Source organism: Rhipicephalus sanguineus, chromosome 6, assembly GCF_013339695.2.
Source record: "Rhipicephalus sanguineus isolate Rsan-2018 chromosome 6, BIME_Rsan_1.4, whole genome shotgun sequence".
Classification (NCBI taxonomy): Eukaryota; Metazoa; Arthropoda; class Arachnida; order Ixodida; family Ixodidae; genus Rhipicephalus; species Rhipicephalus sanguineus.
Window position 1 is genome coordinate 153,918,772 of NC_051181.1, and position 27,658 is coordinate 153,946,429.

The window sequence follows — 27,658 nt, forward strand, 5'->3', positions numbered from 1 at the left end:
TGTGTCACCGACAGATTGGTCCATCAGGCTATTCATTCATGGTCAACCGAAACGGTTACGTCATGTATCATCCCGACATTAAGCTACAGGTATGCGTCGCATTAGCGATTTTGAAACAACAGCGCCAGAATTTGAGTGCTTATGAATGAATATCTTTTTTCTCACGTCTACTTCAGCTGGGCTCTCTAGAAGAACCATTAGACATAGACTTTTTGGATGTTGAAATCGAAAACCCTATGAAAGAGAAGGTGCGTTTCGTCCAGTGAAAGGTTACGCATTTCTTCAGACTTTTCGTTGTGATTTTGATAGATATCGCTTATTTTATTACGCTTAGATTCGCAGAAGGATGATCGACGGGCATTCTGGGCACGAGACGGTGGTCAGTCTGATGAGGATGCCAGACGAGGTGAGTGGGGAGAGTGAAACTAAAGGCTAACGCCTCTACAACGAAGTATCGTGCATACGAAGGATTTGTTACTTCTCGCTGATATTACGAGCGTTATGGTACGCGAGATTTAAAACGGAGATACACGTACGACGATGTTTTTATAAGGACTGAGTGTTGGGCGAGTTGGTACTCCTTTACTACGAAAAACTGCGCAAAATAAACAGGGACAAGTGAGACACACGCACAAGCGCAGACTAGCAACTGGAAGTTTATTGAAGGAAGCACAAAAATATAAGTAACAAGAAAAACCACGTGAACGATTAGAGGTTGGCGGTTAGACAGTTTATCTCTAGTTTGTGTAACGTAAGCGAAGGCCTTGCAACGGCCTTGCAAATGTTTTTATGGTGTCTCGAAAGCCTCGGGCGTTTGACTGTATCGCTTGCTCCTAGGGTGGAGCGGTCAACATCCCTGACGTCGCTTGTGCTTCGGTCTTTGCCTTTTTCAGAAGCATCTTGTGCCGCACAATATGGTCTATTACTACAGGCACATGAACGACTCGGAATTCGGGTAAGTTTAGCCCTTGCGCACGTAAGTAACGCAAAGAATTATTTTAAGGCCTTGTAAGAACGGAGTAATTTCAGCGTAATTATGCACAATGTTCTTTCATCAGCGTTGCTCTGGCATTCCCAGAGAAGAGGAAGTTGTACGTGCGTGTGGAAGGGATGCGCGCTGATGACGGTAAGTGCATTTCGTTATAGTAGGTACCTCTTTATAACTGAGTTTAATGCTTGGATCAGGGCTTTGATATATTGCAGTTCATGCTACCGACACGGTAACAAAACACGTGAAGGAGAAGTCCAGCATTTTAGAGTGTTCTATTCAATACGTATTAAATGCCAACAAGGAAGCCTAAGTAAAGACTCATCCTGCACGGCCGCGATATTCTGTAAAGATAGCAAGGAAGCATACATTTGAGCACTGTATTAAGTTAGCACCTTTAGATTACGTGTCAATGTGTGTTTAAGTACATATGAAAGGAAAAAAATACAACTGTAGGGACCAGTTTCCACAATGCTATACAGTTGATGCCTCATAGCAAAACATGCGTGCAGGTTAAACGACAAAGCTGGAATATACATCAATATGTCTCATGAAAATAAAATATTTAGGCAAAACGTAAGAGCAACACAGGCTCAGAATTCAGCCATATTCAGAAGTCATAGATCAAAATTGCTGTTTCTATCATTTATGTCTGACAGGTTTCAAGCCAGAGACAGAGAAAGGGGATGGTGTCCTTTTGGCTCCGTGGTGAGTGTAACCCTTAAAGGTCAAGCGCAAGTTTAAGGCATTTTCGTAAAGTACCATTAGACCACCCATATCCGTTGCAATGAAACAAGGAGGAGGCTATTTGTTGTTGGTTTTAGCCTGTTCGGAGGGTACGCCTTTGACGTGTAGATGTTCTCTGAATGACTTTCAGGCAGGGTTTATACGCTTTATCTATGAAGGACGTTGGACAGTCGTTCATTAATACTGATCAGTACGCCACTCATTTAAGCATGTCGCCGTGCGACTAATAGCGCGGTGTACCTACTCCTTACTGATAGCAAACAAAGATCGGACTGGTAGCTTACCAATGTCGTTATGGCAATCATTAAAAGCACGTCCCTAATTCTGCTGTCGATCTAGTGCAACGGGAACACGCTTTTGACGGGAAACACGTGCCTAATGGTGTTGTTTTCTTTCGCTGCAATAACGTAGACACCATTAAGGGCCCCTATCGGTGTAGCTCGCGATAACCACAACGAAGGAGTACGCTAATGCCTTTTAAGAAAACGCCGTTTTATCGACCTGTGTAGCGTATTTAAGGGAAACAAGGATTCGTCTACGCGATCATTAGTTATTAACGATGTTGCTACTTACATACCTGGATCATAGATAAATAAACAAGATATATGCTTTTGAAGTAGGTATTGCCTATTGTGATTCAAGATACCTTATGAAGCTCCCGATAAAAGCGAAGAGATTACTGGAAGTATGTAGATCATGTAAATTGACAATACGGGTAGCAGAAATCACTTTGGCGACTTATTCGAGCTCGATAGTTTATGTATAGCGATAGGTAACCTGCAACTCTCCTGGCGACACATTGGACGATAACTACAAAGAAACCGTCTCAGGGCTTTCTACGTTATTCTGATCACCCATAAAGGCCTATTTTATGCACTAAACGCGAAACCTGTAGGTCACAGGGTCGTAAACCAGTGACGTCATGGCAAGCAGAGGTCACCTCTTGTTCTAGCGGCCCGAAGTTGAGGAGATGCCACAAGGGACGCAGAACTATGCGTTCTCCACGTTTGAGTATTTCGTGTTTCAGCTAAGACGTCAAACATCAGAGTTCGATCTGATAATATGACACTAATAATAATTTTAACATGCTGAAATCGCGCTATATCTAGTTAGGCGTTCTGAAAAAAAAAAAAAAAAACATGATATGCAAGCTGAAGTCGTGATCGCACTTTCACCACATGTTAAAGAACTGCAAAAATTGTGACCGATTCACAACACAGCTAGTAATTATCCTGAATTTCGTTTTCATAGGCGCTACTGCAAGAACATTCCGCGCCCCAAGGGACTCACGGGCAACATCAGCCAAGTCCTGGAAGCGTATCGGGCAGACCATCGTCAGTGTAAGTGGACGTGCTCTTCAAACGGCGCTCTACGTGTGACGCTTTCCGGGTTTTACTGACCATGGGTACTTTTGAGTGCCGCTGCCTCATAGAATAGGTCTCACTTATAAATAATGATAAAAAATTGTATCAAGTCAAATTCGTCCATACCTAACTTCCGTTACTCCACTTCCAGTAGGCCAAATGACTTTCGGGTAATCACTTCCGGTGAAACGTTCCCTTTTCTGCTTGCAGTACCCGTTTGTTAAGTACACTTAATCCCCGTTTTCACTTTCCGTCTGCGCCTAATATCCTCCAGGATAACTCCTCACTTCCGGTTATAGTCTCTATGTTTAAGGGAGGGCTCTGAGACAAATTCGGTCAGAAATGATCGATGACGTCACACCGCGTTTCAAAAAGTGGGTGGTTACAAAAAGTGTCTAGGAAGAGATGGTTACGAACAGAGCAGTATAAGACAGTTACAGCTAGGTGTCCGCAGCAGCTCTGCTCACGAAGGCTGCCATTGGAAATGGCTGCCAGCCTGCTTCCGCAGAGCTGCTGCGGACACCTAGCTAAAGCTGTCTGTAAACATGGACAAGAAAGGACATAGATAGCGTTAGTACTGTGTCCCTAATTGTCCGTGTCTAAACTGCTTTAACTAAGGATACGTACCAACTGGCTCGCATTCAGACGCTATTAAACAAGACACATAGCCCCGTGCGCATCTGAGTATTGGGTGAGAAACGAAGGTGCGAAGGAGCTTCGCTCTATACAGCGTACAACAAGGCAAGTTGGATCGACTGCAAGATTTGTTCGTAAGGGTTTACTAAAATAGTTTCTTCAGTCGCAGCCAATAGTTACCATCACAGCTGAAGCCTCCACTTTTACCACGGCAAACTGCCTCACTATAGCTGGAGGCCGGTGACAGTTCAATCGTTCTTGCTCTGATTTACGTATATCTTAGACTACTTGGAAGATAGAAGATTATTGTTCAGGAATAAAGTATTGAAATGGGCTTAATAGTGCGCTCATGATCACTGATACAATTTGCCAATACATGTTCAAGTTAGACCTCGAAAACCAGCAACATAAACAGACGCACTGAGTAGTAGGGACCCGCTACCATTTTCATCTACGTCCGCGTACAGGCTCCTTTGGCCAGGGAACTCCGTCGTTCTTTTCGATGTACGAATAGTTTACACTTGACCGGGACAGCTCCATGCACCTCTCCCATAGCAAATTACTCTAAATGGACGCTCTTAAGCGGACACTTGTCCACTTGAAATAGTCTAACCGACGCAGCGGCCAGAACATCGAGATTCGTTTTCAGGCGAAGCTTGTATTGATTGACCTGTCAAACTGGTGATGGTGGCGTTCCAAAAAGCCCACCTCAACCACAAAGCCCTCCTCATCCATAGCTTCCACGCACCAAAGAAATAACAATAAAATAATAGACTTTCTTTCTTGGGCTCGGGTTTGAACACGGGACCCCCCGGTACGAAAGCGAGTGCACTGACCACTAGGCCACGCGCCAATGCTTGCGCAATGTCAGCTGAAGTAAAGCATACGAGCGCGTTTTACCGACGATGCAAAAAAAAAAAAAAAAAACAATTGGGAAGCAGTACACTTGCTATGGACGCTTCATTGAAATACTTCGTGTTGGCGGAGTCAAAGCGATCTGCTGGGTATAACGCGAAAGGCCGATTTCAGGAATTGCACATTTCGGAAAAATCCCGACTTCGAGAAAATTGAATTCCTAACCAACGTTTCCGTGATCGCGTGATGGTCCTTTCGTTGGGCCGTTCCAGAGGCTGACGAACGCTGAAAAGGACATGAAAGACGCCATGCCGATACAGCCCGAAAACAGCGCTCAGGAGAGAGCCGCGTTGTATAATAAAACTAGACGCTTACGTTAGGAGGGAACAAGAAAAAAAAAAAGAAAGAAAGAAAGAAAGAAAGAAAGAAAGAAAGAAAGAAAGAAAGAAAGAAAGAAAGAAAGAAAGAAAGAAAGAAAGAAAGAAAGAAAGAAAGAAAGAAAGAAAGAAAGAAAGGAATGGAGTAGGCCAGGCACGCTCACGCCAGTTTTCTTCTCAGTTACAGATGTATTCTTCAGCCAGGAATGAATTTTTCGGCGCGGCTGTTCTTAGAGTCAAGTACGAAGTGCAGTTTTTTTTTCTAAACAATACGGAGGTCAGGCTCAACGTTCAGGAAAATCATAAAATTTTTTGCCCTCCTGCACGGAATTCTTTCTTCCAGGTGATCCTCTACTCATGCAGCGACTGCTCTGGGACATCGAGAACACGCGAGCTGTGGTCAGCAATTGGACGAGCGACGCCTTCGCCGAGGAAAGGTTCGTTCACTTGAGATTTTTATCACAGCGTTTTACAATTTCATTTGCTTGGAGATGTAGATACGGCCGGGCAACGTAGGTGCCTTATACAGCATGAATTCACGCGCTTGGATGAATATTTTTAGCCCAGAATCATTTTTAACTTAACTCAGTGACAGCCTTATCAGCTATGTGTTAACCTAACGAACCGATACGTGGCCTAATGCATCCTTGATAACGCCTGCAATATCTCAGGCTTGTCATATCACGACGCTGGGCTGGCATCTGTGTGACAAACGCTTAGTGTTCACTAGGGTAAGGCTTCGTACGCGGCGAGAAGAGAAAATTGTAAGTTGCCATAACGCAGCTGACTGTGACGGCAACGTAGTTGACAATGTACAATAGCGCGTTTGATGTAGATTGTTATTTATTATCTGACGAGATCTTGAGACCAAAGGATACCAAAGGGCCAGCTGTCACAGTCATGAAAAGATAAACCCCAGCGCATGAATAATAAAAAAACAACAAAAGCAAAACGAGAAGAAACGTAAGACTGCTGAGGAAACAAACACTACAGCTTAGCGGCATTCTGCACTATGAGGTATTGAGAACGCGTTGTATTGCAAGCACGCTGACATTTTATACATGTTTTTTTTGTATTTCCACAAGGTTGTGCCTCAATGCGAGGCAAACAGTTTTCGTAAGTACACAAGACCAGGCACGTAGCCAGGATTTTTTTTCGGGGGGGGGCCCAAGGCGTAATTGTTCGAAAGACAGTCTATCCATGGCAAAAACAAAAAAAAGTTGCCTGGGAATATAGAGGGCTGGAAAAATTTCGGGGGGGCCCCCCCCCCCCCTTGCCTACGTGCCTGCACAAGACCATAAACGAAATGCATTGCGTTTTCTTTCTGCCTAGGGATGGAATCCTGGGGACTTTCGTGGGAACAGAAGGCGGACTGATACGCTACCACCCCGATTCGTAAGGCCACCCATGGTCATAAATGTTATTCATCTTCGAACAATGTGACACACGTTTTTATGATGAAATTACTTTGTATTTTACTTTGTCTATTATTGGCAGGATTGCGGAGTACCTGGAGCCAGAGGCAAATCCTCAAAAAGCGTCCTACTTTAGGAGAGCGTTGTACGCTGAAGACTTCGTCTTCCTCATCAGTGACGTGAAACGTAAGCAACTCGCAAAGAAAAGCCATTCACCGAGCTCTGGATATGTCAGCCCACTTGACCAATTCATTTGTTAACAACAGATTTTAAAGAATTTCTCCTGTTTTGTGGAGGAGCGCTGAGCATTCCACGTACTTGAACAGGATACGAGGCCTGCACTTGAGTTATCGTATACTAGCATTTATTTGGATTTGTGGGTTGCGTGACTGAGTTCCTGTAATTTCTTTTTTTTTGTAATTTTAAATATTTGTGCATTGCTTTAATTTGCTTTCGATCGGAGGCACCGATATGAACTCCATGTTGGTTTATCCTATCGATTGTTACATAATATCGTTCCTCAATCAGTGCCGGTAAGCTTTTTGTTCAAATTTCAATTATTCTTACCTTTTATTGGCTAACGAGGCAAGCAATAGTCAAAATTACTTCAGGTTTTTTGGCATGGATGAAAAATGCAGAGCTCATCATCACAAAAGCGTTTGCAATATAGTTTTCCGTATATGAAAATTCAAACAGATATTGATGCTGAAGATGTAATAAGTAAAAGTGACCGTCCAACGATGAATATCTCTTGCAAAAGAGAGTATGCGAACTTGGCCCCGGTGCGCTACTCGTTATCTATATAATGCCCAATTTTATTGTATACCAAAGTCACAACGCAAAGGTAAAATTAAGAATTTATATAAAGTTGTAGGTGCGGCTGTGCATGTCAAGGAATAAGATTTGTCATTTTAGTTTATAAAAATGATTGTACTAATGTGTTTCATTTTATTCAGGAACATATGGACCAAACGCAACCAGAGAAAGCGTTATCATGGCAGCCAAGGCAGTTGACATCTACATTAAGAAATCAGAGCTAACGCCAGCAGGTAAGCAATCAGAAAGAAAAAAAGAACAGAGCTAACACCGGCAGGTAAGGAATCAGAAAGAAAAAAAAATGAGCGTTTCATGAAGAAAGCAAGTAGACAAAAGCGATGTTTGAGGAATGCTTCTCCGCTCAGCTTAGTAACGTGTTAACTCGCATAGAGGCTAGCATAAAGCGAATTAGTTGCCTAACTAGTGGTCCGCAACATGTCGAAATCAATCAATCAATCAATCAATCAATCAATCAATCAATCAATCAATCAATCAATCAATCAATCAATCAATCAATCAATCAATCAATCAATCAATCAATCAATCAATCAATCAATCAATCAATCAATCAATCAATCAATTTTCTTTGTTTACATAATACAATATAGGTAAAAATGCAGCAGGAGGTCCCAAGGATGCAAATCGCAAGCGGGACTTCGTCGGGTGCCTTCACGAATTACTGGCAGCCGTAATGTGCACCAAACCGGCCGATCAAGGTTGCGAAGGTCTCTGCATTGCAGCACACTCAGGAAAGGTTGCAGTGCTTTTAACGCAGCAGAGTTAGAGTAACTGACGCCGTATAACGACACTGAGAGATGCAGTTCCACTTGCGAAAAAATCTATGGTTGCAATAAAGTATTGTACACTTCTAGATATTTATAAAAATATGTTGTGTTTTATGGTGGTTTCGTGTTCCCTTTGGCTCTGTGATTAAATATTTCTGTCTGCTCAGCGTTCTTACATTAACATGTGTTTTCATTCTAACTGTTCTGTTCAAGACCATGATGTGGCTGAGAACGACGTAAGGCTGAGATGAGTGGTAGGGATTTATCGTAGAGTAAAAAGCAAGGCGTGCGAACGCGCACTCAAGAGATGAGAGCCGGACAAAACAAACACCTTGCTGTGTTGATGTTTGTGCTGTCTTGTTTTCATCTCTTGTGCCCGAGTATGCGCAAGATTACTTTTTCCCACCGCCACGTGGACCTTATCTTTTGGGCTTTAATAGTTAGCTAGTCTTGTTACGGTGTAGTAAGCTTGCGTGGTTTCGGTATATGCTGAGCGGAGTTTCTCATAATGCCATTTCAGTCGTCGGTCTCATCGTGGAAGAGCGCGTTATCCACGCCTCCCTCATGACAATGTCTGCCAACGGAAGTTCAGGCGAGCACCTCCGTTGTGCGGACGAGGTGAGAGACAAAAACTTTTATATTTCTTTTTAGGACCTATAGGTAGTGATTCCTGAACTTGGACGCTGATGACCGTCGCTGGCAAACAGTCCACGTCAAAAGAAACACCCATGATCGAAACTGGCACCAGGATGTGCGATCAGCCTTTTCTTTTCCCGCATAAGCCACCATAGTTCGAAGCACCGAAGATTAGATAGATAGATAGATAGATAGATAGATAGATAGATAGATAGATAGATAGATAGATAGATAGATAGATAGATAGATAGATAGATAGATAGATAGATAGATAGACAGACAGACAGACAGACAGACAGACAGACAGACAGACAGACAGATAGATAGATAGATAGATAGATAGATAGATAGATAGATAGATAGATAGATAGATAGATAGATAGATAGATAGATAGATAGATAGATAGATAGATAGATAGATAGATAGATAGATAGATAGATAGATAGATAGATACGCACATGGTCGGGCGAATTTGTCAGAATATAAATAGAAATTATGTAGTGTTGAATGCTCGTGCAGAAATTGGCGAAGCGTTTTTTATTTGTAGGCCTTCAACAAGCATTATTCGGAACCTTTGGAATTTGTATCTTTTTTTTTTCCTCCAAATTATGTAGACCAAAGGGTGGTGCTTTTTTTTTTTTTGCAGGACTTTGTCGTCTGCTACCTTCTGGACGAGGGAGGTTTCATTCTCACCTCCAGTACGGATGACCACTCTGAAAATGTACGTTTTATCCAATAATTCTTGCAGGAGCCTTTAGACTGTGAGTTTTCTTATTACATTACCAAGCAGTTCTTCCGCAGATGTAGAACTAGGTGTACATTATAACCCACATTCTCACTGGTAACTGCGAGAAACTTTGTTGCTGAGAAATATAAGGAATATTTTGCGCTATTACCGTAGGTCGGGAAGTTCGTGGGAGCTGTCGATCCGGAACTGATGGATGATATGCTGAAGAAATCGGTCTATTTCAAGTAAGTGTGTGATAAGCACATTTTGGTTATCCGATTTGATCATTAGAACAGCTAGTGTTTCATCCTTACGCTGTTACTAATTATGAATTTTCGTGGGTGCATTCGTGCAACATTGAATTCAACTAAATGTTACCTTGATATACGAAATTTGGTTGTTAATAGCGTGGCCTTGACGACGTCCGTACGCGTATGGCTGCGAAATTCAATGCAATAAATATCAAGAAAGCGCTGCTTTTTTATTTCCTCAGGGTGGAAGAACTGCATACAGAATCTCGGTGTCCCAGAATGCGCCGTTACACAGCAGGTGCCCGATCGTCGATTATGGTAAGTCGATCAACAATCTCTACAAAACGCGTTTCAATTTTTGGCCTTATGTGCCCGCTAATAATTTTAACACTATGTTTTTTCGGTGTATAAATCTTGCCCCAATGGGTAAGACGAAATGTGTGTATATCACGACAGCAATGGCAGGATCAGTTCTGTCTTTCGGCGAATCGACAACATTTGCATGTTAGTAATGTCAAACATTTTCAAGGGTTTGTCGCACTATGCCACCGCTCTGAAGACATGCCTTCTATGGCGTGTAAATAGAATTCGTAGTAAGTTTTTTTGAAGTATATTTTATATATCATTTATGTAACTTTTTCTCTTGCTCATAAGGCTGTTTAACCTAGAATTCATTAGATCGATCTATAAGTGGACATTGTAAATGTAGTATTGTATTGACTCTCTATCAATGCAGCCCCTTGAAAGCCTTATCAGAGCATTCGACATCAGCTGGATCTTCGATGCATCGTCCTGGTAAGTGTTCCATATTTTTTTACTTTGCAGTTCAGTTTGCATAAAAGGCATCACTCGGTTGGCTAATTCCTGTTCTTTATTCCTATGGTTCTTAATACAGTTTGTACTATATTGATATTTTATATAATTAGAAACTCAGTGCACTAATTTCTCATGTATTTCTTTTGTATTTCAGGCAATTAATCAAGATGTGGCTGTACGCGTAAGTATTTGCACTCACCATTTCTACGATTCACTACGCCAATAGATATCTGTTGTCGTTGCCAGTGTTACCAGCTTCTTGCATTTTTTGACAGAGAAGAAAGGTGGGTAGTTGGTATTATAGCTGAGATTAAAACGAAGAATTGCTGTTGGGCAGGTATTGCAAGGCGCATAGTCGATTAGGTTTGTAGAGCGATGCCAATAGAACAAAAAATTCGGCAGATCCCACGTACCGTGGGAGTCGATGTTATGCGAAGCATGCGGTGGTTAGGTGACTGTGGCGTAACTTTTTTTACTGAACGACTCGTTACAAAATGGCGCTAAGATTTGTATAAATTTTATATGCACACATATATATGTTGAAGAGCCGCATATGTGTTATATAGCCAGTTGTTTACGGTTGGGTAACGCTGCCAATGGAAACGTGGGTATTACCAACACCAGAAGCGGTAAGCTGATATGTAGTGCTTATACGTGTCCCGAGAACGCACGCACGTTTCACGAACCCGTGTGCATGTGTGCAAGAAGTTCTTGATAGTTCTTGAACAAGGGCATCATCACCGTGATCAGTGAGCACCAGCAGCTGGTCATGACTTAATATAGGATCCTGTCGTGATCGTGGTGACGAGGGGTCCATGTGTAGTGAAGTATGTCATATAGTAGAGGTGTTGGAATTCGTGGATGCCTCGGTGATTTCGTCGACAAATTGTCTGTCGACAGAGCCGGCGACATGTCGGAACCTGAAGCCACCCTTCGCGTTGGTGAGGTATAGGCCGTCGAGGGTAGTAGGCCTGGATAGTGCTACGTAGACCAACATCAGTGGATGGTGTTTGTCGTATTCGTAGACTACCAGGGCGTATGTGGCCTACGTAGCCTAGTCTACAAAGCGGCTGTCGATCAATCTGGCATCATCCTCGGTCAGCATGAGGCCATCGCCCAGCCTCGTAAGAAATGAAGAGGACACTGCGTCGTTCTGGTGGACGAAGTGCACTTTACGGTGCGGTGATGTGGATCTCACATGTAACTTTCGTTAATGTATTCCTCCGGGGTCGAGCAGTGCTTCAATATAGCTTGCTGAGTCATAGGAATACAAACGTAATGTTTATTAGACTGCTATAAAAGCGGAGCCAACACTGGAACTACAGACGTTAATCTCATATGACGCCAGTATCGTAGGAGTACACATCGTAGGAGTATCATGTAGTGTTTATTGCTTTCTTGTAAAATTAGATAGCCAGCACCACAACCACAATTGACGTTGCACCGATATTACGCCTGCGTAGGCTGTTTTTCCATACCAGTTTATAGACCTGGCGTGGCTCAGTGGTAGAATACCTGATTGCCACGCAGAATGCTTGGGTTCGATTCCTGGTGGGATCCTAATTTTTATTCTTTCCATTCGTTGAGTCAACGCTGCCGATGTTGGTTTTCCTTAACGCTCTAGCATTTAAGTTACCAATGTCTGTTCTCGCCGTTCCTGCGTAGATATAAACTGTCTATCACCTGTGGCTCATACCCGTACACCGCGGCCCGTGGTCAACGGGTATGTGCCACACGTGTCTAGTGGAAAGGGTTTGACGACGTACGCGACAAGATTTTAACGTTATTCATGTCATGACCCGGCAACCATATTCGTCAAATCCTCTTACCCTCCCATGCAAATTTTGGTCTACACCAAGTTAAGGAGGCCATCATGAGAGCACCCAGACGTAGGCGGCTAGATAGATAGATAGATAGATAGATAGATATAGATAGATAGATACGTAGATAGAAACGCCCAAAGTGCCAGAGGTTCGCTAAGAAATGCTTCGCATTTAAAACAAAAAGCCCAGGATGACCCCAGATGATCATCTGGTGTGGCGGAATTGTGGAATTCGAAAGAATAAAGTGAATTAGGCCTACGCGAAGGATCGGCGATTGGAGAACATAAGGTGAGGCCATTTACATGGCGCTACAGGCTGCTGTTGAGATACTTTTGTTGTAACATTGTAAGCCAAAATGGGCGTAATTTTGTCCTGAGGGTGCAAGAAAATGCGCTAATTAATCATCTGCCGTACACGAGTATAATCAATAAACTCGAGAAACCGATGTTTCAATTCACCACTCTTAGAGTATGCCGAATTAATGGGATGTTGGTCTCTCTGGACTGCACATTGTTTTCTTGTACTCGGCGCCTAATAAATGATGAATGCTCACTTATAAATTAGCCGCAGAAGCCTACGATGGTAACGAATTCATAATGATCTTTCTTGACATTCACTTATGGATCAACCAATATATACATGTAGATTAGCTCAAAACACGCGAGATAGCTGCGACCGCTGCCGTGCTGTGACGCAGTTGGCTGCCGAGCTTGGGCGGCGGCGGTGGCTGGGGCGCGGAGTCGGCGTCGTCGGAGCGCGTCCGCTACATTCCGGACGAGTACCGCGTCTGCACAACCCGCGAGGCCCTGTACCACTTTGGAAACCGGAGCAGCTACTTCATGAGCAGCCTGGACTGCGGGAACTGCTCCAGGTACGCATTGTGCAATGTTTGTTGCGGATTTACGTTGCACCGGTGTGTTGTCGAGGTACATGTTCAGGAGAACATAGAGGCTCGAAGAGATGCAAAAATCCTTGAACAGGTGGTGTGGCTGGGACCATTGTTTTGACAAGTGGTCTTGTCTTTTTAAAGGCAGCAACAAGGCAGTTGCTGCGTTGAAGAAGACAAGACCACTTCTCAAAACGCGGGCTCCAGTGACGCGCCTGCTCATTTTCATCTGTGTTCGGAAAACTTGACAGAAAATCTATAGTTACCTTTTTAGTATGTTGGATGGCAGCATGGCCCGTTGTTTGCTCAGCAAATAATTACTAATTCATTACTATATACGCAGCAGCTTTAAGTAAAATGACACTTCACTGGTTTTGTACAACCCCCTTGGTCACCTTCCTTGGGCGGGAATTCAGGTGAGCTCGTAGTTCAAACTATTCATGGTGCAGAACTGCATTCGCGCATTAGAGGGTTAGAATGAAAACCGTCTTCACAGCAACAGCTCACAGATACTTGCTTGAATCGTGGATGGATATGTAAATTCGCACCCTCTTGTAATACTATAGACGTGTTTGAGTTTATTTACCGCCATGTATGGCAAACCCCAATTCATGTGAAGGAAGTAAATTGATATAAAAATAAGAAGCAAATATAGACTGCGTAACTTCATTTCGATGCAAATTTCGTATTGCGCACCTCTATAAAGGAGATTTGTGCGGGAAGACGTCGTCTAATTTTACGCAAGTAATTATGCGCTTCCGCTTTCTTGGCCTTACGGAAAAATCGAAGGCAGCCGTATAAGAATCTTTGAAGATGAAAAATATGTTTAGATGAAAAATGGACTTGAATATTTGGCGTCAGTAAAGGCGAGAACCCAGCGTCCGAGGCTTTTCTATTAGGGAGCTGCCTCACATATGTGCCAAATTATTAACGATGTCTGCATTTAATACGACGAAGAAAAATACCTTAACTTCGACCAAAATATTGAACGGGCTCAAAAGTTGTACCCAGCAACCGAGCGATCGCTGAAATTCCTAGTGGAACGGCCTGGTCTTTTTTATTATTTTGAAGTTTGTGCCTTTTACTGCAGTGACCGCCGCAGGGCAAAATAACGATAAGTGAATGTTTGTGTAATTGTTGAAATCATGTCTGGCGTAAATAACAAAAAAAGGTACATTGTATCTCGATAGAAGTGAAGTCTTCCTGATATAGTAGTGTCGGTTTTATGTTATAATGCCAGCAGACTTGTTTTTGAAAGGATAATGAATTCCACGTATGACGATTTGTTGTAAATATTACTTCGGACCAATCACTTTTAAAAATGTTTGCAAAATATTTCTCCTTATACGCGAGGCCCAAGAAGAGCGAGATTAAAAGGGTATGTTGTACTGTGTTCAACAGAAATAAATTTTACAAAAATCACGAGAAAACAACTCTTCCACCTTATGCCGGCGCTCGTGCAAAGTGGCGCTGTTTTTGGCCATGTGCAGCAATATTGGCATTTGGAGTAGTTAGTACGGTTACGTGATTGAAAGAAGGCAGCTCGAAAAAATGAAGACGAAGAAATAGACGGTACAATATTCTCGAAATTGTGTAACAATTTTTTCACAAGAGTACGGTTTTTTTTTTTGCTTACGCACAAGAATGGCTTAGCACGGAGAAGTATGGAGATGGGTCTTCACAACGAATTCCCCAGAAGCTTGTATCAGCATGCTTTAATAATCGAGAGTTTTAGAATAGGGTAGGTAGACATAGCGTTCGTTGAGTACGATATTTTCGACACTTAACGTGGGTACACAATACAATAGCGTAGGGCGCATGCCCAGAGGCGACTAACGCTAGCGGAAATGTTTGCGTACCCTACATATTCTATAATAGCCTTCTGGGGTTTTACGTGCCAAAACTAAGATATGATTATGAGGCACGCCGTATAGTGGAGGACTTCGGAAATTTCGCCACCTGGTGCACTGACATCGGACAGCACACGGGCTTCTAGCAATTCGTCTCTATCGAAATGCGTCTGCCGCGGCCGGAATCGAACCTGCGACCTTTGCGCCAGCAGCCAAGTACCGTAGCTACTGTATCAGCGTGTTTTGGTGGTTTCATTGCAATCCGAGAAAAAATACCTTCATCTTCGTGCTACCTTCTTTGTCATTGTTGCCTGTGTAACTGAACAATAGCGATGCTGGTTTTCGCGCGAGTAATTTTCACTGGAGAGTCCCGCGGCTGCCTACGATAACTTCTCCTTCCATCGCGCGCAACCCCAACAGGCAGTACGGCGTGGGACGCGTGGGCTACACCAACGTGATCCTGGTGATATCGACCGTGCCCTGCGCGCCCGTGTTCTGCGACCCGCCGCCGACGCCGCTACAGGCGCCAATCGAAGGTTGGTGGGCAAACACTGTCTGCCGTCCCGTCATCGCATGACCTACTTCCTTATACCACCCTCTGTTCGTAAAAGTGATTATAATCAGTATTATTTTGAGACAGCTCATATCGGATGGAGTAAATGGACGTCTGAGCAACAACATTTAGATTTTGCTTTCTCGTCTGATATACTTCACAGTGTCGAAACTTAGCCTCAAAGTCAATATCGGCGAACATGCGTGTAAAGGTACACTCAAGCGTAACGGCAAGATCGTCATCTTAATAACGCCTACGCAGAGTGGTACTTTATGAAAGAGAACAGGCCTGGCCGATCCTCTTTCTTGGAATGGCGGCAAGTAGGAAGCAAGAGGGAAAATGTTAGCTTTTGGCGTAATCTATTGGTGGCCGATATAACTAACAACTATCGATGGACGAGTGTCTGCTAGATGCGCTCTCCCGCCAGATAATTGTTCTGACTGCCCATACATTGCGCGAAAAGCGGACGTATTTCCTATTTGTTTGCAGTTGCTAGCGCTCTTATCAGCCGCCACAGACGAATCGTTCTACGTGCTCCCTTTCATAAAGGAGCACCCTGTACATCTATATTAGTCGTTGGTTTGTATATCATGCTGCTTCTATTTTGTGGTGACGTATAAAAGAGCTGCCATCTCCTCTTCTTTGCAAGCACAGGAGCACTTACTTCTAATCATAACTGCAACAAAGTGAACATCAGTTCATATTTTAGTTTTCGTAACCCCACGTGTTATACGTAACGTTCAGAACAGGGGTATTCAAGGTCATGAAATCGGTGTTAAAGTTACATTGCATTAAAATGCTGTTTCTTTTTCAACTGCGTAAGGGGGAATTTCAGGGATGGACACGCTTAGTTAACACACATGCCTAAAGAGAGGGCATTTTCGTTAGGCATAATCTTCAGCTCTACCATACATGGTAGAGGTTATGCCACGTACAAGAAAAATAACAAATACGTCGTAGCGTTGCATTTCGCCCTCTCAAGAGATGACACTTCTTTCGATGATTAAGTATAGCGGTTCGCTGTAGCTAACATTATTATAAGTGTCTAAGATGTGACGTTGCGGGAACAGCGCAGTGATCTATCGATTGGGAACTTAAATGCGAAACACGATCGACAGGCAATCCGAGGTAACAACGACTCTGACGTCACTTTGCTCGCAGTTGAAGACCCCGCCCCATGTGACCATCCACTCAGGTACAGGCGTCGTCCAGACAAATGCTATGCTGACCATGACAAAGTGAGTATTTTATCTTTTTGGTCGCGATTTATGCACTGGAGTAATTCCTTGAGAAAGTACACAGAGGAGAAGGGGATTGTGTGTAACTTCGAAAATCACCTCTAAAATTGAACTTTTCCCGTGGTATGTTTGTATCATCCCAAATGTAGCGCGTGTGTGCGAGAGAGAAGCAAATAACGACGTGAAGCAGACATAAATTTTCACAAATTCATGAACAGAGGCGGTGAGTTTCACGAACTTCTTCGAAACGCTAAAACTGCATTGCAAAGTCAATTTCTTCACTTACAAATAAGCTCCTGTGAAACATTTGCACGCAAGAAAATAAGCGTACATTGGTGCTCGACAGTCCAAATTTGCCTGATTTCACAGCGCTTGGACATCCCGGCTTCTAAAATTTCAGTCGTCTCTGGTCCATTTCGAAGCTGTCCTTTGCTGACCCAGGTGAAAAACAGAAAGGGAGGTGTTTATTGTGGCAGTCCGAACAGCAACAAGGTGTCTGCTTGGTACAACATACTTGACAAAGAAAACTTTTTTTAGCGCGCAGAATGCTTTAAGAAAAAGAGAGGACAAGGACAGAGAGATGTCCTATCCTGTCCTTTCTTTTCTTCAAGCATTCTGCGCGCTAAAGGTGTTTCTTGTCAAGTAAATCAGAACAGCTGATTCGCAAGCCCGTAACAATTAGGTTCTGCATTGCTTTTTCGACCAAGATAAAATAGTTCAATATGGGATTGCAGGAGGACTACCACGTGTGCGGTGGAAGCGCCCAGCTCACAGCAAGCTCGGTGCTTCAGCTTTGGCGTCGGCGCTGGCGCTGGTGACCCTGGCCATTGTGACTAGACCGTAAGACTGTAGATTTCACGGCCCATGCCACAAGGTGGGCACGGCGCCGCACCCTTAGCCATGTACTGGCCAAACATTCCGTCAAAAGATGGCGCTGCCTGGGTGGCAGGAAGAGGACCATCGACTGCCACCGATTTTACTCTCGGCAACTTGAAAAGAAGAGAAGCATTCCACGTAACTAAGATAACGGAAGGGTCACGAGGCCTTCCTTGGTGCAGTGGTGTTGTGTCTGACTTGCCACGAGGCAATCGGTGAAAGTGAGTGTGCCGTGAAGACATGCTCGTCTGACCAAGAGCAAGAAAGAGACGGACCTTTCCCCCCTCCCTCAATTCCCGAAGTGCACCGCGCTGACTGACGCTACGTGTGCACATGACTTAAGGTGTGGTTTTTTAAAGTGACCCTCCCGTCTGAGCTTTGCGACCATGTCATCCTCCTCGCCTAGCCAGAGCGATGATTATTAAACACGGGCGCCGAATGGCATCTTCTGTAAAAAGCAACAACAATATAAATGTTACGGCTAGAAACACGGCCGCACGTCTTTAACGGTCGCTGCTGTGTTGTGTAGGGTAATGACGAAGCGTAACTCAGATTAATTTTTTTCTACATACAAGGTTTCACAACTAAAATTTGTGAGGAACTCGAGTAACTGTAGTTAAAGTGTCGACATCTTCATCCAGACAAGGATTTGGGACCAAAATTTACATATTGTGACGTGGTAAAGGAAAATCTACGAAGTGGGCAAATTGCCTGGAGGCAAAATAGGACGAGAAAAAATTAAATACGCTATTATCGAAAGTCACATAACTTACTGTTTATTGGAATCCTGTCTAACTGCATAAAACACACGGCGTGAAATTATACCAAACGTGCAAGGTGATGCGGATGACATGGGCGTCTCGACGGCTAAGAGAGCCTCCAATGGAAGGCGCCTACACTTCTGACTGAAACCGTCGTCCAGTGAGACCCACTAAAGGAACAAGAGAGTGATGAAAATAGCGCAGCTAACGAGGCTGCCCGTTCATGTCCGTCACGTCACGCCGCCTGGTGGTCGTCGTCGTGCTGCGTGTATGTGTATTCGTGAGTGTCTGTGAGTGTCTATCACGTAATGCTGCCAGCGGTGTCAAGAGGAGCACAGGGAATCATTCCGCGAAAAGCCACCGTGAAAGTGTGATGAAAGACTCGTCCGCATCACTGGAAAAAAAGTGCTTGGAGCTCACACACACCGCCGGCGAGTGACGAGAAGTTGGTGTTTCGAAAATTTTCCGCAGAAATACGCATTTTCTGGATGAGTGTCGGGGCATGCTCGCCGCCTTCTCGCACTCTCCGTGAATGCTTTTTCCCCCTTCATTGTGCGTGCATAGCGTACGAACGCTTACATTGTTTGAGTAGCGAATGAGTTTGTACGTTGAAGCTTCGGTATTCATTTATTTTTCGGCTGGAAACGTGCGACGACAGCAGTCGTCTTTTTCCATTCTCGCTCGTTTTACGTATAGTGTAAAGAGTAGGAATTAGCGGGTTTCTGACGTGGTTTCATCTTTGTACGCCGGTGTGTTGGCGTACGCGTAGTGTTCAGTCTGACCGGTCGTGCTCCGTGTTACATATTATAGATGCGAATCTGTAAATTGCATTTCCTTGACTCTTGCGCGCCGCGGTGGCGTTTGCTTCTACCACGGCGGTATACTCTCGAACAGATGCATTAACATTAGTCCCGACGGTTGCACGTGGATAAGCATTTACAAGCGTACTCGCCACTAAGCTTAAAAAAAAAGGAACATTCCGCTTCGCACTGTGCTTGCGTGTGCGACGAGTGGTGCACGTGTAGGCTCGCTTGATACCTTTAATCCGCCTTAATCCACGTAAAGATCCTCCAGCCAGATATGTATACACGAAAGCGCAAACAATAGCGATGACCTCCACCCAAGAAGCAACCACTTACAAGAATCCACAGCTGGCGCGTATCTCAGAGCTAAAAACAGACAAAAACAAAGAGGTAAAAGGAAAACAGTAAGAAACGGTTGAATGAGATGCCTTCCAAGGCTTTTGGTCTAAATCTCAGGTGGTAATATCTCGCAAAATAGCTTAAAAACACAGCTTAAATATGTATTTTTGGTTTCCTTCATGTGCCTGAATGTCGTACGTATGTGTGTGAATCAAACAAAAATGTGCTCCCAGGTATACAAAATGTCATGCGCGCAAAGCAGGAGTTTTTATACGCACCAGGTTGTGGTGAGATTGCGCGCAAAGAGCATGCTAGTTGTAGCTTTCACTGTTCATAGGGGCGATGTTGAGGGAACGCAACCTCCACCAAAGGGATCATCGATCACATTTCAAAAGCGTGCAGCAGCCTTGGAAAAATATTCTCCGCGGGTAACTCTTTAGATTATTATAATGTACTGAGCTATTACGACAATGCACTCGACCACACTTTACGGTGTCCTCAGCTTCAAGAGTGTCCAGATTGCAGTAGTGTTGAATCGGAACTGCAGAAACAAATGAACTCAGTGCATCTAGCGCAGTTGAATTTTAAAAAAGAAGGACAGCCTGAAGAGTCTTGGTGAACCGTAGTTCCCTCGCCAGCGTTCCGTTAAGCCTGACAGATATTGCACGCTTGCTAATGGAACAATCACGCCGTTAGTGTCTCCGTACTTAACCTATGATTATTATTTTATGCTAGTATACGCATACAGAATCGTCTAGTTTATTGAAATGGCAGTAAACACTTGGTTGTGCGTTTTTTTCATGTATTAGAAACGTACGGTTTCTTTCTTAGATACACGTAATTGCTTGCTGCTGATTTTCGCGAATGCGCACTTGAGTAACAAAGATTGCGCAACGCGCTAGTCATGTCCGTGTGTTATAATATTTTGATTGGTGAATATTTATGCGTGTACCTCTTTGCTGGGAAATTCATTGTTCCCCTTCCCCCGATAGCCAATAGCTATCGGAGCATTTTCAAAGTCTTGTCATTTCGAAAGAATACATTTGGCGCTCGCGGTGCACTCTTATGTAAACCAAAATTTATCTTTATTTTATTTTCAACACTTTACGCCGGCGTCAAAGAACCATGTGTTATTAATGCATAATATACTTTCAGTGTGCTGTCATTTAAAAACTGTCAGGCTAATTTGTCGAATAATGAAATACTCTCAATCCCACCGGACCAGGGTGGTTATAGCTCTGAGCTGTTTTCTTCGAATATCATGATTAAGTTTGAACGTGCTGCATAACACTCATGTACAAGCTGCAGTTTTGAAAAGCATAGCAATTTACATTAAGGAATAAGTGTCGGTTTGCTCATTTTTATCCATGAACACTGCTGTTCCTCATGTCTGCTTGCAGCAAATAGTATGTTCTCATTTTTTGAATTTTGTTTCTTGACATGGGGAACCTAGAAACGAAAGCTAAGAAGGCATATTTGAAAGTTGTTATTATATCGTACGAGCGATTATAAAATTATTAATGAAGAACCACTAATATTGCTCCGAAACAGTGTTTTATGAATAAGCTGTACCTTCAAATTAAGTGTTCGGACTAACAGGATCACGATTGCAGCTTTTATTCGAGGTATTAAAGCATTTCGGCCATTATATGTCACCGAGCTATAGAATAGTTATGTAGATGTCTTGAAATGAAGGAAAATTTGTTGGCAGTCAACACTGTCATGCTAGATATAACATTTACACATAAATATGGTGATGAAATAGGAACGGAAACACAGTACTTAGGCACATATGACTAAGTAATAATATGCATGATGCAGTAGATGAGTTTAGGTGTGAAATATGCTCAACAAAAAAGAAACAGAAAATTGGCTGCTCAGTGTTTACTGTTATTGCAGATCTTAGTGAACGACAGAATATAGGCGACACATGTAGCCAGCGAAGATAATGGCCTCCAAGATTTATTTCTGTCCCTATGAAGAAGCCGTCAGCGTGAACTGGATATGGACGTCACCTACCACCGATTAAGCCATCATTACTTAAAGTACTAATTACTTAAAACATGTAATCACCCACGCGACGAAAAAAAAAGTGTTGACGCTATAAACACATTCAAGCGAAACCTTTATGTAAGACTAAAATGTGCCGTTATTATAAGAAACAACGTGTATCGCTATGTGGAAGTGTGCTAAGCTGTCTGCAACGCAAGTACACCCCGCTTAAAAGCTTTGCAAAACATTGGCTTTTCCAACTGACAACAAACATTTTTGTGTTCAATAGAGTTTGTGCAGTTTTTGTAGACAAAGCAAAAGCATGGTGTCTCACGTGCCAGGATAGACACGTTGATATTTTTAACGAAGTAGCGAACACTTCGAAAAAATTTTTCGGCCAGCTGTGGGCATTCCGCTTTTCAGCCCCGTTTGCCAGCGCGTAGCTTCTTGTAGCAGTCGCATGTCCTTCAACAACAAACGGAATGCGATTTTCCACTCTTCAAACCAAACGAGAGTTATATACATATATAAATATAAGTATATATAAGGAACGTGTATACCCTATCTATACTTGGTCTTGTGTGTGTGCGCGAGTGAGTGTATATGTATTGTGCGCATGGGGAAGGGATGAATGCAAATCGACAGGCTGCCAGTTGATGTCCTCGTGTTAGTGTAACACGACACAATGAACACACGCACACACCCACCTGCGACTCAGAAACCCGGCACACTTTGAACACAGCACAGACACGTTTGTCAAACTCTTTCTCGGGCTTCCAGAACACTCCGGCAGAAACACAAGTATGTACTCCCGTCACCACCTCCCAGTTACCCTCACCGTGCGAGCGTACTTTGAATCTTCCGTACCATCCCCGAGCTTAACGCCTTGGCTTTCGACTTTCAGTTTAAGTTGTTCGTGCGAAAAAATAAAATGCCAGCTTTTCATCGACGGTATAAAAAAACAAATGAACAGAGAGCTTTAGAATGGAATACTTAGGACTTGGGAACTCGGTTAAATTCCGTGAGCGCGCCGTAGACAGTTCAGAATAGGTTTCGTGCTCCGTAAACACAAACCGAACTGAATCGAGCTCTGATATTCACGAGAACAACACAAAAGAAGCATTGGTTGAGGCTAGGGTGCGCAATTTTCTAAAATATGACGGCCGGAACGCTAAGTGCGGTCAGAGTATGACGTATGCGCAGTGACAACCCCGTACAACTGCGTGCGCAAAGCTCCGGGTTCCCTAATCTAAATCTCTCCATTGACTCCTGACGCTGGATTCCACGCTTTATTAATGCTTTCGTGATAACGAATCACAAGGCCACCCTTAAAAACTTGCTGTGTTTTTTAAGGTAATTATCTGAAGCGCAAAATTACACGTCAGGGCTAAGGCGAGTGTGGTGAATATTTCCTTTATGTTCATCTATGTTTCCATCCCTATCCTCACACGTGTAGCACACCAAGTACACCAGACATACCGTCGAAGCAAAGTTTAAAAGTGTATGTGGACCATGAAATCTTATTTTTGGACAGTGATGGTCAACAGCTTCAGTTGTTCTCACTTTTGCTAACGTGTCTACAGTGATCTCTTTATTTATGTAAAGCAAATATTTTACAATAAGTAAGAATATCTCCGTGCAACAAAGCACTAAATGAGTTCACTATATTTAATGCTACTTTAAGGCCGCTTGGGTCTCCATTACGAAGAACAAGCGGCTAAAGAGAAATCTTGAAGCCTTCGATCGACTCTTGACACCAAAGGCACTAAAACTAAGGGCTTAGGAACGCATTGTTGTGTGAAGAGAGTCTGCGAGAAAACATTCGGTGACCAAAGCTTACTAACGAACTTTTTTTAGAATCCTGGATAAATGAGAAAGCATACGAACAGTTAACTTCTGCATGAAACTGATACCGAGGAATACGATGCCAGTGAATCAGATCAAATGTGTACTCAGGTGAACAACTGTAAAAATACGACGAAATAAGAGTGCAGACGCTAGTGTGTTTTCAAGCAGAGATAGTCAAAACACGAACACCGCCGAAAAAAACTTGCCGCGTTAGTCCGAGCAGCCAAAGTATTTTGGCAGCACTGGTCCTGAGGAAAACAGCGATGAGCCTCTCGCTTGTATTTTGTACTAGCAACACAGACCTATGCTCAGGATTTCTTGTTCATTATGTTTGAGAAAAAAAAAAGCTATTTTGTTGGGTGTATAGTGCAGGTGGGCTTTATATTTGAGTACTCAGGTTCTCTTCGCTGACGGAGAGTGCGTGAGCACTATGCGTCAGCGCGAAAATTCCAGATTTTTAATCTCGTCGCCAGTGTGTACGTTTTCGTGAGTCCGTTGACGTTTTTCTTCGTGCCACGTTGCCATACCACCATGTTCGCTATCACGCAGCTTCAGAAAGGAAGCCCCTCGCAGCTGGTTTACTAGCGACAAGGAATATGAAAGTTCTTAAACGCAAAGCCGTTACGTTTCATATTAAATGTTGAAGCTCTCAGCCCAGTCTTGTTTCAGGGGCTATATAAGTAAAGATGGCGCTAAAAATGTAAACCAGTTTCGGCAATCCAGAATCTCAGATGGTAGTTTAAAGGAAATGATTCAAGATTTCGGAAGAAAACATATACAAGGGCTTTAATTACGTCGTGAGCTCTGACGTTTCGACAGTAATTCAGTAGCGTGACAGTCACTCGTTACTGTTCTGTTTTGTTCAGCCTCTTCTATCAACGTATTTCGAACAAGCGTACTCCCGCCAACGTGTGAAAATTCAATCCTCCCTAGGCCGAGCCGGGTTAAATGTGATGTACAGTTCCCCCATAACCAACATATTCCGCCATAACTTAATACGCAAGTACACGCGCTCTTCAGCCAGTTTGTGTGCGTTGCCACGCCGCTTAATTATTCCGTTTCTCGTTCTTCTGTTGTGATCACGACGCGACGAGCGGCGTCCTCGCCGAAAAAGCCACATTCCGCTGACTTTTATTGACCGCATTAAGCAGTCGTTAACCGTGGCTGTCCGGCATCTGCCAGACCAGCGGACCGTTAATGTATAGAAAGCTCGATGTTGTGCCCTTAGCGAAGATTTGTTGTTTTTTGTTTTCGCCTCTGAGTCAGCCAGTGTCGTGGCGATGAGATCGTACCCTTCAAAGCCGACTCTACATAGTCACGGGGGTTGTCCTGTATCTGCTGTATTTTGGACCTCCGAAATACTTCGTGTACATAGTGTTTACGCTGTATGTCATACCGAGTGTTTCAGCTTGGACGAAGTGAACAAAGCAAAGCACAAAAAATGTTTTCTGTGAGAGATATCAACAAGAATATAACAAGGTAATGAAAAAAAAAAGCAAACATACTACGCCCGTTCCTCGCAACAGTTACACAGATGTGAGCGCTTATTGCCCCCAAAGTAAATACCACGCGTCAGCTACGCCTCTGTAAGTTCACTGTGAACAAGTTTGTTCTTACGAACACTAAAAGCTAAAGTGAGCCCTTAAGTTTGAAAAAGAGGTGCGACACGAATTGATCAAGAAGGCTTGAAGCTCTGACGCTTGTCAAGCAGAGACTAATTTCTTTGCGAAGTCAGCATAGAACAAGTTATCACGATTGCTGAAGCGGTGATATTATTCCACAACGTTAGGCACGCCCGGCAGGTGTAGCCAGGAGTTGGCATTGGCTGTTTCTCCGATCTTACAGAATGTTCGCCACCATTGTTTTTGTGCAATTTCCCCACCAGAACAGGTGTGTTCGTTACGTATCACAGTTGCTGGTACTCTCGTGACTGACGTGTTGTTTAGGACCCGGAAACAGGGGCGCCCCCTACCAAATTTTGTTCTTCTACCTACGTTAGGTTACGTTTGCCCTAAATATGAACAAATGTAGTAAGTATAACTATAAGCAAGTAACATCGGCTTTCCTGAATGGTTTCTTTGTTTTGAGATTTGCTGGTGCTGTTCATACGTGAATGCGTGAGCTATTAATTGTAGCAGCCACAAGTATTTTCGATTGATCATGCTTTGCGAGAAGTGTACCGCTCCATGGCGAAACACAAGTTGCTGCTTTCTTGACAAAAACAGAAACGTTACAAGGACTAAGGGATAAGCGTAGTGTGAAATGTTGCTGATATTGGATGCGTCGTGTCATTACCGCAGATGTGTCGCGTTACAAACCCGTGGTGACGACGCTGTTTTGTGCATGTTATCTAATTCCTGCAGTGTTGCACCCAAACTTTTTAATGTTGTCTCGGTTTGTTCGAAAATCAACTGACAACACGTTCTTTCGTTTCCCCACAAATGTAGCGTCTGTGAACTTTGTTGTTAAGCGAATGCGTCGTGTCGGTCTGTGCGATGACGTGTTTTTTGCCTCGGCGATTGCTCCTTTCAGTTGAATGCCTTGAACCCCGAAGTTATATGTTACTGCGGAATGGGGGAACAATAAAAAAAGTTTAGAAATGTATTGTGCCCTTTCTGTTTAACCGTGCCATAACTACTGAAACGTTTTTATCGTAAGCCAGCTGTTCCAGTGTGAAAGCAAAACGGCCAAACCACGCAATAGCGGAGCCGTGACGCTGCGGTGAGTTTCATTTTTGTTCTAGTGGGGCGACCGTTCTAGAAATTGCACTTGAAAATGAAGCTACAAACATTCGTGTTCGCGTCTCCTTCATTCTTGAAAAGCTGTAGCTAACTTTCAAAATTTTGAGGAGCTCAAATAAAACGCCATTTCTGTAGAGTAGCCTATTCAAAGCGGCTAGATATGATTAGACCTTTGCCCACACTATTCAGAAAACGAGGATCGCTGTGTTTTAACTATTTTATACAAATTATAGGAAAAAATTTTGGTGAATGCAGCATCTACTAAGAAGACAGTTATGAATTAAATAACGAGATATTTTATTCTCCGCGAATTTGGCTGTAATTATAAAAATCAATCGTTGAAAATAACCTCTTGAAATAGCTACAGTTGCTTTTAATATCGTTGTCATATCGCTGTTACCTGGCTGGTCATATCGCTGCTACCTGGCGTTTACCAAATAATGCACTTTAACCTTAAATAAGTTTGTCAGGAAGCTTCTGGTTTCCACAGAATAAGTCTTTCTTTTTTACTGCCATGGTTCATATATCGTGGTTAGTAGTGCATAGATGTTGCCACCTTCAATGGTACCGGCAACTTCTTTTTGTATGCTCAAAACGAAAAAAAAGCAAAAAAAAAAAGAAAAGAAAACGAATGACACAGTAAAGATAAAAAAATAGAAGCTCAGGAGTCATTTACATAACAAAAGCATTTTCTTAGTTTTGCACGAAAGCAAAACACGACACAGAAAAGAGTAAAAGAACACTGTGAGACTTCTGTAATCAAGTTGAAATACATAGAAGTGTCTTAAAATGCGCATACAACGTCGGCGGATATATACAAAACAAAACACACAAACACAACAAAATAAAATAAACACATGGAGAATTGAGATACACGCGCAAACTATATGGCATTCGAGAAAGTAACAGTCCTCAACCGCGAACATTTATTATGTGCTTATAGATGTTTATCTGCGTTCATTTGACTGCGTTGTCGTTCCTGTTAACTGTGCTTATCTAAACGTCAGACAGGTGCATCTGGCGCGTAATTTGACATGATCTAGCTCTGTTCATCAGATCGCAATCTCGACGCTTTTGTCCACGACACTGGCTCCGGAAATCACTTCCACGCGGTACAGATTGCCTCGCTCACATCCGAAATGAGGTTCACTACGACACGACAGTACGGGCCTGTCTCCGACAACAGAACTGTCTGGAACATGCCGGTTTCCTCTCGAGGTACAATGCATCCCGCAGTGAGTCATGATTCGATGAATGTGTGCATTTTTTTTGTCTGGCTGGGTTATGCCATTCGCATTGCTATAAAAATAATATATTTCTCGTTCTCTGCTTCTTAATAAAGTTCATTCCTCCTCCTATATATTGCGCTCAGCTTTCATGGAGATTTCAGAGTATGTAGGACCACTGTTTTGCCGCCGAGTGTTATTGTTTCCTTAATACTCTAATGCAATAATTGAAAAATAAAACCAGTTGAATTCAGACGTTCGACGTAATCGTTTAGATCAAACGCGGTAAGTATGATATTACTGCCAAC

The 27,658-nt window shown here is 43.2% G+C and overlaps 1 protein-coding gene across 1 annotated transcript; it reads left to right on the top strand.

Moving 5' to 3' along the window:
- The first annotated feature begins 18 nt into the window (after positions 1-18).
- On the top strand, positions 19-25,987 carry LOC125756202 (voltage-dependent calcium channel subunit alpha-2/delta-1-like). The gene is made up of 21 exons (XM_049417249.1): positions 19-89; positions 177-248; positions 335-406; positions 894-955; positions 1,059-1,126; positions 1,648-1,696; positions 2,987-3,075; positions 5,311-5,404; positions 6,300-6,362; positions 6,465-6,568; positions 7,339-7,431; positions 8,504-8,601; positions 9,267-9,341; positions 9,522-9,592; positions 9,841-9,916; positions 10,335-10,393; positions 10,569-10,595; positions 12,935-13,108; positions 15,394-15,509; positions 16,688-16,764; positions 17,499-25,987. Exons 1-21 carry the CDS (start codon positions 39-41, stop codon positions 17,580-17,582), a joined length of 1,674 nt encoding a protein of 557 aa, XP_049273206.1. The 5' UTR covers positions 19-38; the 3' UTR covers positions 17,583-25,987.
- Positions 25,988-27,658: the final 1,671 nt, after the last annotated feature.

Excerpts from the sequence above, each read along its gene's own strand:
- LOC125756202 (XM_049417249.1), top strand. The coding sequence starts at position 39 with ATGGTCAACCGAAACGGTTACGTCATGTATCATCCCGACATTAAGCTA. Across the intron at positions 10,394-10,568 it reads ATCTTCGATGCATCGTCCTG|GCAATTAATCAAGATGTGGC; the intron begins GTAAGTGTTCCA and ends TTTGTATTTCAG. Across the intron at positions 10,596-12,934 it reads ATCAAGATGTGGCTGTACGC|TTGGCTGCCGAGCTTGGGCG; the intron begins GTAAGTATTTGC and ends GCTGTGACGCAG.